Source organism: Buteo buteo, chromosome 16, assembly GCF_964188355.1.
Source record: "Buteo buteo chromosome 16, bButBut1.hap1.1, whole genome shotgun sequence".
Lineage (NCBI taxonomy): Eukaryota > Metazoa > Chordata > Aves > Accipitriformes > Accipitridae > Buteo > Buteo buteo.
Window position 1 is genome coordinate 20,398,336 of NC_134186.1, and position 15,036 is coordinate 20,413,371.

The window sequence follows — 15,036 nt, forward strand, 5'->3', positions numbered from 1 at the left end:
GCGGAGGCAGCACTTAAACTGCCATACATGAAATCTGGCTTTTGGATTAGCTTTACGTTTCCATCTACGCAAGCCTATAGCATCCAGACATGTTGCAAAATGTAACGTTTTAGTGCTGACGCATCTTACTGACTGGGTGACTGGGCTGCGTTTGCGTGACCTGTTGAGCACAAGGAGACCAGTAAAGGCAAGGTGCCTTAAAAGTGCCCCCTGGTTCCAGGTGCAAGAGGGAAAAAGTCCCATAATCCCTACATCCTAAAAAGTAAAAATATGTGCCCTAGTTACTTTGCAGTTTGTAACTTGTGCTTTTAATATCTATTTCAGCTGTTCATGCTAAAAGTCTCGTGGCAATACTTCATCTTCTGGTTGCATTATCACAGTATTTTCGAGCACCAATCAGACTCCCAGATCATGTGTCCATTCAGGTGGTTGTTGTGCAGGTAAGAGAGGTGTTAAACAGCTCTTGGACGCGTTGTGTAATTGGCTAAGGGCTTTCTTAAAAAATTACATCTAGAGTTTCTGTTTGGGCGGGCATGTGTGTGTCTCTTCGGCTGACAAGAAACACACGTGCGTCTTCCCTGCTGACAATGCTTCAACCAGAAAAAGGCAGAAGTGCTTTCCCAGATTGAGCTGTGGCTCAGAATATCTTATTTTGATTGTGAAGTGGCCAGACTCTGACATTAAAAATATATGAAGCATTATTTTTGTTGGAATGCATTTATCACCCAATATGATCTCTAGAGTTATTATTTTTCCCATTTTTGATGGTCGTCTTACTTGTGTAGAGATTCAAATCATTCTTGGCACTGAATGATGAATTGTCACTGTTTATTACATTCAGATTCATGTTAGGTGACTAAATATTCTTTTTCAGCCTTGTGCATGCTAATTTAGTCTGATTACAGTGTTGGCTTTCTCATAAGCATGCAAAAAAACCCTATCAACTAAATCCTTTGTGTCAGTCAGTCTCCTTATTAGAGCCTCATCCATCCAAACTCTTCATGTTATTCTGTTCATCGTTTTTCTTTCAGCTGGACTTGTGCTTGCTCTATCTTATTTGGCCTCTTCCCATTTAATCTGTTTTTGTTTCTCTCCAATTAACTTTGCCTTTATTTTTCACACTGTAACTGTCTGTCTTTATGTGTTTTAACTGATGTTACCCTGAAGTATCTGGTGCAAAGAGCTATTGCTTAAGTTTTGTGTGACTCAAAGTCTGTGGGACAGATCTGAGAAAGTAACCATTCCTTTTTCTAGCATTCAAATGAGACAAGTTTTGTAATTTGTGGAGAAATCTGAAGGAGAGTCTCTGGTAGATGTGTCACTGATGCCTGATAATGACTCATTGACTCTCAGATTCTGCTTCATGGGTTTCTCTACAGACAATGAAAGAGAACTCCAGCAAATCTGCACTTATGTGTCTAAGGCTTCAGAGGAACATAATTTTCAAGCACTTTCCTTTGGCTATTATAAATATATTCATTATACTGGTTTATCTCAAAGTTCTACCAAAACCAGCTTAAGAAATCAGGAGTGCAGTTATCAGGGCATGTTTGGGATGAGAAACTAAACCAGAAAAAGAACACAGTCCTAAAATAAAGAACCAAATCTTGCATTCTGCTGTCACTGCATACATCCAGAAAAAATTCCCATTGAAATCAATGGACATAATTGTCCTCTTGTTTAATAGGCTAATGTAGTTCAACAGCAAATCCATTGAAGTCAGTACAGATAAACCAATTTAAAAACAATAAGTAGTGGGAGAATCTGGCTCACTGCTTTGCCTCTTAGCTACACAGCTGTAGTTCGGGCACCAGTGAACTGCAGAGAAAGCAGTTGCACCAGAATAAAATCAAGTAATGTTGCAGAAGATTTCGTTCTGCAGACCCAGTCCTTGGTGAAAGCCAATCAGTGGAACTCCAAGGCTATGCCAAGAGGGTGGGGGCCAGTATTCTTATTGTAATTGTGTTTGAGACATTTTTCATTTTCATTTTATGGTGGGTGGTTTTTTTATTTTTATTTTTTAAATCTGTCTTTCATGTCCTGTGGGATTGGTTCTATATAATTCATCACGTACCCTTTGAACTCAGTGAAAGTTTTAATCAACAATCGGCAGATCCTAAAGCCTAATTTAGTGTTCAGACTTGCACGCCTCATGTTCTAAACCCTCATACATTCTGTGAAGTAAGGTCATGCCTAGGGAAGCTTAACAGACTATGTGGTAGCTGGTTTTAAATTCTACTCTATACAGTTTGATAAAGGGGATAGTAGAGAGAAAAATAAAAGAACCAGGTACTTATCTGAAGTGTTTAAGGGAGATTACCTTAATTCATTCCATGATTTTGTTAGGTTTAGAAAAACATAAAAGGTGAGGGTTGCCGTGTTGGCTGGCTGTAGTTTATTGAAATGGAAACAAAGATATTTCTGAAACAAAAAAAGTGCTCATGCCCAACAGGTAATCAGCACAGTTCTTATGAAAGCTCGTTTCCTTTGGCTGTTTTCTACAAAAGCTGTTAGCAATGAGAGTAGTATAAAATCTGGGTTATAAGATGCTTTGGGAAAAAATGTGATAGCTGGACCTTTTGTAGCTATTTTGATATATTATTTTCTTTTCCTTCCATACTAATAGAATGAATAACTTTGAACAAAGTCCAGGCTTTGTTTGATCATTTCTACTGAAACAAGTGAAAGCTTTTGTGGAGAGCTGGATCTTGCCATCGTTTTGCCTCTTTTTAAAAATTATTTATTTATGCCATCCACAAATGGTTAAATTACAGATTGTTTTTGTACAAGAGATCTAAGTCAGAGAGTATAGGGGCATTGGCAGAGCAGCCAGAATGGCTTCAGCATATTCTGAGCACTGGGACAGCAATTCTTGGGTGCATAAGTTACTGTTAAGCAAAGCTAGGAAATTAATGAGATTAGAAGAAGGTGTACATCACAAGCTTAATCTGAGATCATTGGTCCCACTGCCTGGGAAGGTCTGAAACGTTTCCTAGCAGCATTGCCTCCAGGTTCTTAAGAAGTCTTTTTTTGAACCTGTGACAAATATATTTGTTCTTTCAAGCTCCAAAATAGTTCTGCATTTTGTTTTGGTGAGGCAATTATAAAACATGATCCTCTAGATGAAATGGATAGCAACAATACATAGGCAAAACCCATTTAAAGAGTGGGGAGGTTTTCAGAGTGGGACTTTGTGTGGGAAATTAAGCAGTTGTCCCTCAGTTACATAAAACTGCTGACAATAGCTGACGGGAAGAGAGATGAGTAAGAGACCCTTTCCATCTCCAGACATATTACCCAAATTTCAGATGTATTTTTTCGTTCTAGGGGTAGTTGTCAATTTAAAATAAGTGATTAGGAAGATCTTTCATGGTCTTTAGTGGAGCCTTTCAGCTGTGAGGGAAGAAAATACCAAGCCTGTCCAAATAAAGTCTTCTGTTGTCACTGGAATGTGTGTCCAGCTTTTCTTTTTAATGGGTAATCTTAATTCATGCCTCATTTCCCAGTGGCTTTCAAATAGTAGATGTTCATTTTTATCATTTCCTATTTCAGTTACAGCCACTGTTGTCTTTAAGGAGCATTGCTGGATAGTCTTCCAGTTCTCAGTAGCACTTCTTTGTATTTTTAGGAATATTGTGTCATTCTCTGTCTAGTATAAAACAAACTTCACAACGGGTGACATCAGTGTTAGGGTCAGTTTTGAGGTGGAGAGTTTTTAAAGTGTGAAAGACGTATGGGAAGCAGCCTTCACAGAGAAGGTGCTTAGACTAGTGTTTGTAAGGTTCATTCTGATTGTTGCCATTGGGATTTTTTCACTAGTCTTTTTACAAATCAAAAGCATAGTCTATCTTGACATGTGCTGGTCAAATTAGTGTGCAGTGGATGCATGTCGTATTTGGGCAGTGTGGAAATTCCATTAATATTAGTGATAAGATGCCAGGCACAAAACTAGGGCTTGATGTCTTTTTTTTTTTTTCTTTTTTTTTTTTTTGGTCAACAGTGCAGTTTATTAAAAAGGGAAATATGTTTTATATTGGTACTGGAGTATGTTTTAGGCTATTTTTGCATGTTTGCAGAAGGAAGATAGAGTACTGGAAGCCTTTTGCTTCTCCCATATCACCAGACTGGGCACTGAGAAGTACGGTTGCCATTGCTATGATGCTTTACTCCTCTAGGAGACAAGAGGGATAGGGCTTTTGCCCCAGAAGGCATCATTGGCATGTCAGACTCATCATTGGGGGAAAGAAAAGTTTCCTTTCAGCCTGCAGCAAAGGGAAAAATAAACAAAAATCCCAAACAGCAGAATTCTAACTTGAGCTAGCATGAACTAGATTGTAACTTCAAGTGCAAGTATTTATTGCTGTCTGCACAAGCTGGAAATGAAGATAGTCCTAAATGATGTAGTTTTTCTTCAGACTTCCAAGGTGCGTGACAGAAGATGTCTCAGCAGCTGTTCTGTGCCCTCTCTTTCAGTATGTAACACACCGGACTCCACTCTGTCTTTTTAATGTTCAAAGGTCCTCCCTAAATGCACTTCTAACCATGTGCAAGATATTTAATAACAGGGCTTTAAAAAAATATAACAGAAAACCCATGAAACTATCGTCTAGCTAGAAGGACAGTTCAGATTACTCCAAGTGCCAGTTTGGTGTGACCCAGAGGGTACTATGTATGGCTTTCTTGCAGAAAGTAAGTTTGATCCTCATATATTTTAGTAATACAATATAGAAGTAATAGACTTAAGCCTGGCCAAATCCTCAGCACATCATACACCAAGGACTACCTCAGGTAGGGGTGTGCTGTCTTCTCCAAGGCAGGGAAGAGCAGCATCCCCAGTTCACATGCCATGAAGGGCTTTTCCAAAAGGTTATTCTCCTTTTCTCTTTTCTACATAGCAGGCAAATCTAGGACCAGCATAAATTTATTTTTCTCATTTCCTTGTATAACAGGGAGTGAAGAATCATGAATAATTGCCTAATGTCTAGACTTTACATGCAGTCGTCAGCATTTGCCTGACTTTTCCTTCTGTATTGCAAAATTTTACTAATTCCAGTGAATAGAATTAACAGAGAGAACACAAAGAGAGGCAAAACATATGTGCGGTATTTACACCACCACCAGATGACTGTGACCAGCATACTGGAAACAGTGTCAAATTTTTAAACTCTTTCTTTTTCCAACTGACTCAAATAGCAACCATTTGAGTTGGCTTCTGCCATTTTGTGTACAGCTTCTAGACACAAGCCACTCACCACCATGTACGAAGGGCTTCTCGCATCTGAAGAACATTGGAGTAAATGCACATACTTAACACCAAGATGAATAGGGTCTGGAGCAGGCTGTGAATGGATTAGCCTCCATTTTGGTTTTCCATCACAAACACATAGAACTCTTTGTGTGGAGAGAAGTCAGAAAAGGAAAACATTGAGGCAAAAAAGAAAGTCTGTAAACAGAGCAGAATGAACAGATAGCCTGGGAGCAAGATTTTTTGCAAAAGAGAAGCATGGGCACTATCTGCCAAGTTGTTCGTTGAAATACAAGGTTTAATTCAACTCACCTAGACATACCTCTACTAAAATACATACATATGTGTTTAGGTGTTTCAAATGTCTTGCTGAATTGGGGCCTTTAAAAGAAAAATGAATTAAAAACAATGGAGAAAGGAAAAGAAATACTTCCTTCTACAGGTGGAGTTTCAAGTTTCTTAATGTACAGAAGAGTTTCCTGAAATACTTGCAAGGTGAAATAATATATTACTGTAAGTTTGTTCAAAAAAAGTTCTTTTTTTTCAGGTTTCTTGTCTAATTGTGTTTGTAGATCACAAATAAATTTTTACTGTACCCTAAGCATTAAACTTTACAGAGAAAAAATGTCACTTTTTTATTTTTTCCAGAAACGAGAAGGAATCCTCCAGTCTCGACAAATCCAAGAGGAAATAACTGGTAACACTGAGTATGTCAACACCACTTTTGCCAGCAGTTTAGTAATTGAACACAGATGCGTCTCAGAAATTCAAACATTTGCTGATATTTAGATTTCAGTATTGGGGTTCCAGTGAAGATGATGCATCAGCCAGTGACTGTATTTTAGCCTTTTCAAGAGTGGCAAACATGCATCTAAAAATACAAAAGGGTGAGGAAATACAGAGTTGGGGAACTAAAAGCAGGAGACCAGGATAAAAGAGAAGACAGAGTGAAGATATACAAAATCTCTTTTATATTTATCTGCTATTAATTTATTTCTGTATTTATTATATTTCTTATTATTTTATTCAGAAGTCCTTCAAACAAACAAGAAAGATATGCTTCATTCTTTTATGTTGGTATTTATTTGATAGAGAACTAGATTCTTTCAAAAAGGAATGTGATATCACTATTTTTTGGTGTTTGGACTTCGGGCGATATAAAATGATGGTAGTAAGCCCTGTACATGTCATCTCACCAAACAATTTATAACAGAAAAGTTATTCCAAACCAACAGAAAGCAATGGTAGTTGCTAAATCCTAGTTTCTAATAGAATGGAGAGAAACCAGACTATTGATTTATTATTTAATCATTATGGATTTGTTTATGTGTAATAGTTTTATGAGGGATCAACTGGAGCAAAATGCTGCAGTCCTTAAGAACCCAGTCCAAGCATTGTTTTGGCTGGAATTGCATTGTAGTTGGTGTGGTAAATGCATCTTTAAAGCAAAGGGAAAAACTTTCAAAAAATCAACATGAAAAAGCTTTTTTCACTCAGGCAAGGTGTGTTGATTTGGTTCAGTAGTAGGAAATCTGAGATCTGGCCTCCCATGAGACTTTAGTGAAGCCAAGAGATATTATACTGATGGACTCCAGACTAATCCAGATTCTCAATTGGAGTAACTTGATGAAGGTTTTCTTAATTCCGTGGATCTACTCCAGTTTTCACCAAGCTGAAGATCTGCCCACATATGCTGTTTTCTTTCACAGAACAATATCTGCAATTATATATAACTTTGTTTTGTTCTTTTTTGGTTTTGGTTTTTTTTCATAGGGCATTATCAGGAAGGCATGGTAAGTTCATTTGATTATTATCTTTTTCTTGAGGCAGCCAAAGTATACATTAGTTCTGAAATGGGTGGTCACATTGATCAAACTGTAAGGAAGTAGAGATTTCAAGTTGCCCTGGAAAATATATAAATATATGCACCACAGGCTATTGTGGCAGTTAACAAAAAGAAAAAAGCATTAAAATCAGTCTGACCATCTTTAAAACACGTTTCATTGTTTTTCAGCACGTGTTAATTTGCAGGTGCTTTGTGGTTTAACCTCCAGAACATTACCATAGTAGTATTAATGGTCATAAGTTCCCAGCATAATACGAAATTATGTCTTATCATAAACTAGCTGGTGAACTTGTTGGCATTCTTGCATACAATACCTGCTTACACTTTAATGACTTTGAGTCATTATTCAGCAGGCCTAAACACCATGAAAGTTCCTGTGCCTAGTATGTCTTACTGCTAGTATTGAGACTGGCCAAATACCTGGCTGACAGAAAACACTCATCTGAGGAGCTTAGGTGGAGTCCCACCAAGAATCTAGCATTTGCTTCTTGTATTATTTCAATGGCTGCCTTACAGCTGGTTTAAAAGGCTACATGTGTGACCTCTTTTCCCAATGATATCCCTGAGCAGTCTTACTTTGTATGAAGTCTGCCTTCTGCAAATGCCTTTGGACCTACTCTAGCATTTTTTTATTGAGGAATATGAATGTAGCTTTTTGTGCAGTCATCCGCTATCATTCAGGTGATTGTCAAAATGGAAATTGCTCAGAAAAGACTCTGGTGCCTTTTTATATTATTTTTTTTTTTCTGCTTTCTTCAGAAGGTGGCTACAGTAGCACTCCAGTCATACTACCCTAGGTTGCCTGTCCCGCTGATAATATCCTAAATTGCATATCAGAATGGCCCCAAAACATCTGTACAAAGGATTGTATCGCAGCTGTGTAATCATAAGCTTGCTCAAGATGGTTAATACTATAGTACAGTGCAGTCAGTGGCCCATGGGGAAAATCTTCCTCTGTAGATGGAGTGACTCTAGATGTAAACTCATGTTCTTCGGCACAAAATGGTTTGGTTACTTAGCTCCCTTTATCTGGCTGTTTAAGGTTTTATGCATAAAGATACCATTCTTTGTTCATTTTTTTGAGAAATGGGGTTATTAGGTAATCCAAATCCTATTTGAAAATTATGCTTTTTGTAAATAATAGAGAATAAGTTACTAGCAGTTTATAGCAAGAGAGCAGTATCCAAAATACATGGTACTTGGAATGCAAAGAGGCTGTATTGAAACCTTTTGCTGACTGTGCTGTCTCAAATGAGTATGTGCCTCAATAAGTGTTTATCCTGTGTTTGGACAACTGCTACTCAGTATATTAACCTCTCTGAATGTTTTTCAGAAAGAGATGCATTTGACACTTTATTTGACCATGCCCCAGACAAGCTCAATGTAGTCAAAAAGGTTAGAAGGTTTTTATTTTTAAAATACATAATGTGTGCATGTGCATGCTTGTGTGTATCTGTTTGTACATATGTAGTGTGTGTGTATGTATATAATATACAATTGGCATAGTTTGCCTACATTAAATACAATTAAGCTTTATGCTTAAACACATACACAAATTCATGATTATAATGGTACTCTTTATTAATATTTAGCAGCATGAATTTAACTTTGGAACACAGAAAAACATGCTGTTATCAAAATTTCCATCAAAAAGAAGTTCTCAAAAAGTGTACGTTGAGTAAACCCCAACTGGTAGATTGAGTGTACTGATGCCGAAGAGGTATCCAGTTTACAACTGCCAGGGTTCTGACCTAGAGTATTTTGGCTGCTGTCAGATTTGAGTGGAGTCCAGTTACCCACTTCCCTATAGTCTGCTACAAGTTTTTTTCTAAGAATTATTATGTTAACAGTGTATTTTTATTTCTATACATCTCATTCATTTTATTTGTTCTTCATTCCTAGAAAAAGATTTTTTTTTAAATATCACATTTCAGTTTTAAAACTTAAAAATTGTGTTGCAGTCTCTTTGCTCATGCGGATTCTCTTCTGAGTAGAGTTCATATTGCATGTGTTGAACTGCTGCCCTCCTGAATAGGCCTTCACTCCATTGTTTTCATATTTCAGACTCTCATCACCTTTGTGAACAAGCATCTGAATAAATTGAATTTGGAGGTCACTGAACTGGAGACCCAGGTAGGATTTTACAACCTTCTTAAAGGGGAGGGATAGTTGCACTATGTTATGCACTATGCCCCCAACTTTATCCAGAAATTTCATTGAATTGTTATTGATTGACCTCTAAGATGTTATTTCAGCAGGAAACCCTTCAATTCTAAATATGTTTGTGTGAAGAAGACCCTCACCAATTAAGCAAAGAAATCATGAGGGCAGCTAAATTTCTCTAAAAACAGTTTTGTACTTCTGTTAGCAAAAAAATCAATTAACAGATGCTACCTCTTGGGCGCTGCCAAGTGCTGTAAGCAGAACCTGTGCTTGTTTTGGTCAGGAAAGAACTCTGTCCGCTTGATTTGATCCAACGTCAAGCTGAACAGTTGTTTCCTGCCTACCTCTACACAAGCATGCAATCCCATGGGATTACAATGACTCTATTCAGTGAGATACGTTCTTGAAAGTAAATCTACTCAAGTGTATAGGCAGCTGTACAGTTGGGCTGCAGGCTTGATTGCACCACAGAAATAATGTGGTACATGGTCTTCTTGTTCTCAGCTGCTAAATTGGCTGAAAAGAAGCTAAAAGAAAAGCTTAATCCTGCTGTATTAATACCTCTCCATGTGAACAATTGCAGCAGTTATCATAAGAAAATTACAAGGTCAGGCAGGAAGGATGGTATCTGCACTATCAAAGAAACCCAGGTGTCTTCAGGACAGGCTTTATTTTATTCTTCATTCATGTTATTAAGAATCTCTGGTTTATTTAAATAGCTGTCAATCTGATAGAGATTTTTCAAAGGTAAAATTAAGATTTAGATGGAAATAATGTGTAAGGGCTTTCAGAAAGGTGTTCCCTATGCCAGTTTATTGCATTGTTTACTTTTGGAAAAAATGTGTTATTCAAATGTACCTAGAAACCCCTTAAGCATTTATCCGAAACAGTGTTCCCTGAGATGAGAGACTGTATTTCTGTCAGTTGAAAGAAAATTATCTACCTCAGGAAGGTGATGGGTTGCTTCAGATAACTTCACTTTGATTGTGAGGATATCTCTGCACTGATAGACCTTATGCCACAGAGGTAAGAATGAGAGGCCTTTAACAAAATCCTATGGATGTTGCTATTTTTTTTAGATAGAAATGAACGTATATCAATTAGATATCTTCCATCTGTAATTACATATGTAAATACATACTTAAAATTAGATTGACACAGACTTGCAGAACATGGATGAAGATGATTCTTTGTTCCTTTATTTCCTCCAATATACTGAATTTCAGTGTAGTCATAAGATTGCACCTTCATTCTGCTTTTCTCTGCTCAGGTAATGAGAGCTTGAAAGGTGGCTGTTCTGATTCTAGTAGAATAGAAACGAAAGGCATAGATCAAAGCCACTGACCACCTCTCTTTCCAGGAAATTTATTCTGCATGTATATTTTAGCATTAGGTCAGTTTTGGAGGAGACATAACAGAATGTAATAACTAAATAGAAGGAATCAAAGAAGTGAGATGAGATCTTTTAGTTGCAATTTAAAATATTTATATTAGCAGTTTGTTGACAGTTCCACATTAGACAATATATATATATCTTGTTCATTAAGCAAAGCAATGAGTTATTCTTCAGAAAAATGTACTGAGAAATGTCTTTTTTACAGTTTGCAGATGGTGTGTACTTAGTCCTGCTAATGGGTCTCCTAGAAGGCTATTTTGTTCCTCTACACAGCTTTTTCTTGACTCCTGATAGTTTTGAACAAAAGGTAATTAGATTTCATTTTTCTGTTAAAAACAAATAAACATAAATGTGTCTAGTAGTACAAAGATGACACAAACTTTTCCACGTAAGTTTGATGTAAGTAGCTGAAATCAAGAGAGGACTGCACTGGTAACCATTTCCAAGCATTTTAAGATATCAGTGTTAATGCTTATCCAGAATAAAAAGGAAAAATGTATTAATGATGGGGTGGTTAGCAAGTATTAACTGATTTTGGCAGCCATTGTGTGATGCTGTCATTGAACCAGACTTACTGTTCATTAAGTGTATAAAGAATTTTACACATGAATTGATGACAGAACTGGGGTTTTGTGTCTAAAATCCAAGAATTTAACATTTGAAATGTTTCAAGTTTTTTGGAAGCATAAAGGCATATACTTATGATTTATCATTTAAGACCAACCATTACCTTGGTATCTGTTGCTATCCAGGCAATTCAGCTGTCTATTAAAGACAAGAGCACTTCATGGGCCATCATGTTCCAATTTTTAAACTTGCGGGAGGTGGGCTATTCTTACTTGTAAGTAATTTTTCTGTGGGTAATATTAGTTCAGATGTTATTTTTCAATTACTTTTATATTTCTGGAACTACCATCACCACCCAGAAAAAATAAAACAATGGATTGTCTGGATTCCATGGACTAGATTGATACATGGAGCCCCAGCTATTTTTTCTTTCTGAACATCTGGGTCTGCAGCTTTAAATACATCTTGTTTTGACCGTTTATACTATACTGCATATAGTTCACATTAATGACTACCTTTATTATATTACTAGGTCCTCAATGTATCCTTTGCGTTTGAGCTAATGCAGGATGGTGGATTGGAAAAACCAAAGCCAAGACCAGAAGGTATCTATTCTACTTTTTTCGTATCTCCTTAAAAATTTGCATTGGATCCAGATCTTATCTCATAGGATTATAGTATAGGTGAATGAAGGTTAAAACATTAATCCAAGAGTGAAAGGCAAGATACATTTTGAAGTGTTCAGGTAACTCTGTATTTTAAATGGCTGATAGATACACTCCTGCAAATGTTGCAAGGCTTCCATTCTCGAATGGCCAGGGCAAGATTTGTGTGACCAGACATATGCAGTAATACTCAGATATTCACTGAAAGAAAAAGAATACAATTGTGAATGGTGTCACTGTCAGATATGAATTGCTCCAATTGCTCCATTTTCCCCCATCCCACATCTTCATACTAAACCTCAAGTATTCCCATGTAATTTGCAAGATTTTCACAAAAGAGGTAGATGTTGTGGAAGAAGAATTTCAAATGTTCACATAACCGCCTTTGAATGCAGGACCTAATCATGCATATTTAAATTAGATTTAGAGCTGGAGACTGAGAGTAAAATGTGTCTTCAGGGAAGATGAAGGTTTTGCTGCTGACTTTAGCAGGACCAGGTTTCCACTCCTTTTTGCTCATATAAATACAGGGTTTAAATCCAGCTTAGTGGGCTGGATACAGAGCCCTTGATTCACCATGATACAGGGTGCTCTTGTAGTTCCTCCCATGAGAAGTTATCACTTCTTACCATGCAGGAGCTGGAAGTGCAGCTTCTGCTCCACTCTTCCCAACAGGGGTGGTAGCTGGGCTTCTGCTGGTTACCTACCATAATAATCAATATATATGCGTGTTCAAGACCCATTGCAGATTCACATTCTATGGTGTGCACAGTCTTTTCCTGCTGCAATATCAAATTGTCATTCACTGAGGAGTTGATAGAAGCTAATGCTCAGAGTTTTGCTTCTAATAGTAAGGGCTCTCTGGAGATTCAGGCACACATCACTGAGTCAAGTTCTGCTCCATTCTGCTTATTTTCCATCCTTCCCAACTTCCAGATCATAACAGCAGCAGACATATGCAGACACACAAAAAAATATGTCTCAGGATTGAGCCTACGCCACCTACACATTTAATCTGGACCTACCTAGCCTATTTTTTCACTTCTTTTGATTGCTTGAACTCTTATCCACAATCATCCTTAACAAAACTAGTGGTGACTTTATCACAAACTTTTGTGCTTGAAAGAGTCAGAGAAAAGGGGGAAACAGTGAAATCTAGGGATCCAAGTCAAACAGAGAGTATCTGTGATCCCTTACTCCCCATGGAGATTTAAAATTCTTATGGCGTTTAATTTTTCAGGTATTTATTGCTCTAGGGGACAGCTAATTTTTCCAGTATAAATCAAGCCATAAGGATATTTCAGCATATATAAGACATTTCTTGGGCAATTATTGAAATGCTTAATATGAAACTTCCTGCCCAATGTGAATGGAAAAACACATCTGTTTTATGTGTTGTTACATTGGGCACAATGCCCATACTTAAAATTTCCAGTGAGCAAAAGAGTATTGAAAAGGATCTTATCCTAAATGTGTATACTAAATACTCTTTAAATTCCTACACTGTTTCTTTGAGGTTCTTGAGGAAAAAATATGCTGAAAAGTGCTTTAGAATATGAAAAACATATTTAGTGGAAAAAAGAATGCAGTTAAGTAAATGAATATGAAAACCAATGATTTTTATGAGGTCAACAGTTTATTTGGGTTATTTGCAATATAATTGAAAAGGTATTAAAAAGCTTTCCGTGACCTTTTACTTTAAAAATGGCCGGAACATTAATCTACTGAGTCTATAACGAATTCATGTGCAGTTTGAGCTTTTTCAGATTACTTCTTGAGATGTGTACATCAAAGCCAAACTTGAGTTTCTCTTTTCGAAAATTGTGACTGGTAAAATGTTATACATGTTGGTCAAACACATGTAGCAATGGAAATAACTCCTCTTTCTCTGGGAGTGTGCTTCTTCTTAGTTTGGACCTTTCTGTGGAATTCTGTTGTGGTGGTGGAGTCTTCTGGTAACTTTGCAAAGACCTGTCAAAGTTATCTCTTTATTAATTTGAAGTTCTGTATTAGGAAAGGAAGGTGTTGTGCAGCTTGCTGCTGGCCTGAAGGAGGAAACTTCCCGAGTTACATGCAAACATCATTGCAGAATATAACATGATATTCTGGGAGCAATGTGCCCTTGCTGTAGCTTTTGGCATTTTCTCTTCATTTTATACCAAGCATTTTTGATCTTATTTATTAAGAGCCACAAAACTATGTGGCCGTGGTTTCATGACCATGCATAAGCTCAGCATAAAATCTAGGTTTCAGTGTTTCCACCCTTGGTCCGTGGATGTCAGTTTGCCATGCAGCTAATCTCTTTAGCCCTTCAAAGTTTGCATATGTTGGGATACCAGGCCTTGGTTTGATTGGATTCATTCTTCAAAGTATAACCCCTTCACAATCTATGATAAAACATCAGTGTAGATAAATATAATGGCAAAACTATCTGATGATTACATACACAATTTACTAGCCTTACTTGGAGGTTTTGAAGATAATGGGAGTAGGCACACCATCTGCTTTACACCTTCATGGCCAATTGCAAGAACCAAAGTTAGGAGATTGAGTTACTATACAGTCAACAGAAAGAGATAGGACAATTCTAATTCTATTCTATTCTTTCTGAGGGCAATTCTAAGTCACTATTTGAGATTGAATATTCCTTGAAGCACTAGCATAGACTGCTGCAGTAGTACTTGTCAGTTTGTTTTATAGATTTCTTGTGAAATAATATTGACTTTCTCAAGAACTTCTCTTCAAAACAGAAGGTATTCATTAGCTTTTTGTTTCATACAAATCGTTTACTTTAGACACTGAGTTTCTAAGGACTGATTCAGCCATGTACATCAGCTAACCCAAAGCATTTTCATAAGTGTCTTCAAGGGGCACTTGTATATCTAGCTTCTTTAGATCCTTTAGAAAATTTAAACTTGCCTCTAGCTATCTTGCTGAAATTAGGCCTAATAAAGGATGTTGCAGCACAAAATGGGCCAAGTCCTGCAATTGTTACATAAGAGAAGAGCTCCATTGGTTCCTGCCTGACGATTTTTTCAAAATCATTACTTTTCAGCCACAACTGACTGAAGATTCAGTCATATAAATTTACATAATCCTAGGCACAATTTGTCTCATGGGCATCTAAACCTTGGTTGCATTTCTACATCAGCAC

The 15,036-nt window shown here is 37.0% G+C and overlaps 1 protein-coding gene across 1 annotated transcript in view; it reads left to right on the forward strand.

Annotated features, from left to right (window-relative positions):
* PARVA (parvin alpha) overlaps positions 1-15,036 on the forward strand; it is a 69,723-nt gene that overhangs the window by 49,387 nt on the left and 5,300 nt on the right. Inside the window, exons 6-12 of the mRNA XM_075048120.1 lie at positions 325-440; positions 5,894-5,952; positions 7,019-7,038; positions 8,425-8,486; positions 9,156-9,224; positions 10,856-10,957; positions 11,750-11,822. Coding sequence (XP_074904221.1) covers positions 325-440; positions 5,894-5,952; positions 7,019-7,038; positions 8,425-8,486; positions 9,156-9,224; positions 10,856-10,957; positions 11,750-11,822 — 501 coding nt within the window. The remainder of the gene's footprint in view (positions 1-324; positions 441-5,893; positions 5,953-7,018; positions 7,039-8,424; positions 8,487-9,155; positions 9,225-10,855; positions 10,958-11,749; positions 11,823-15,036) is intronic.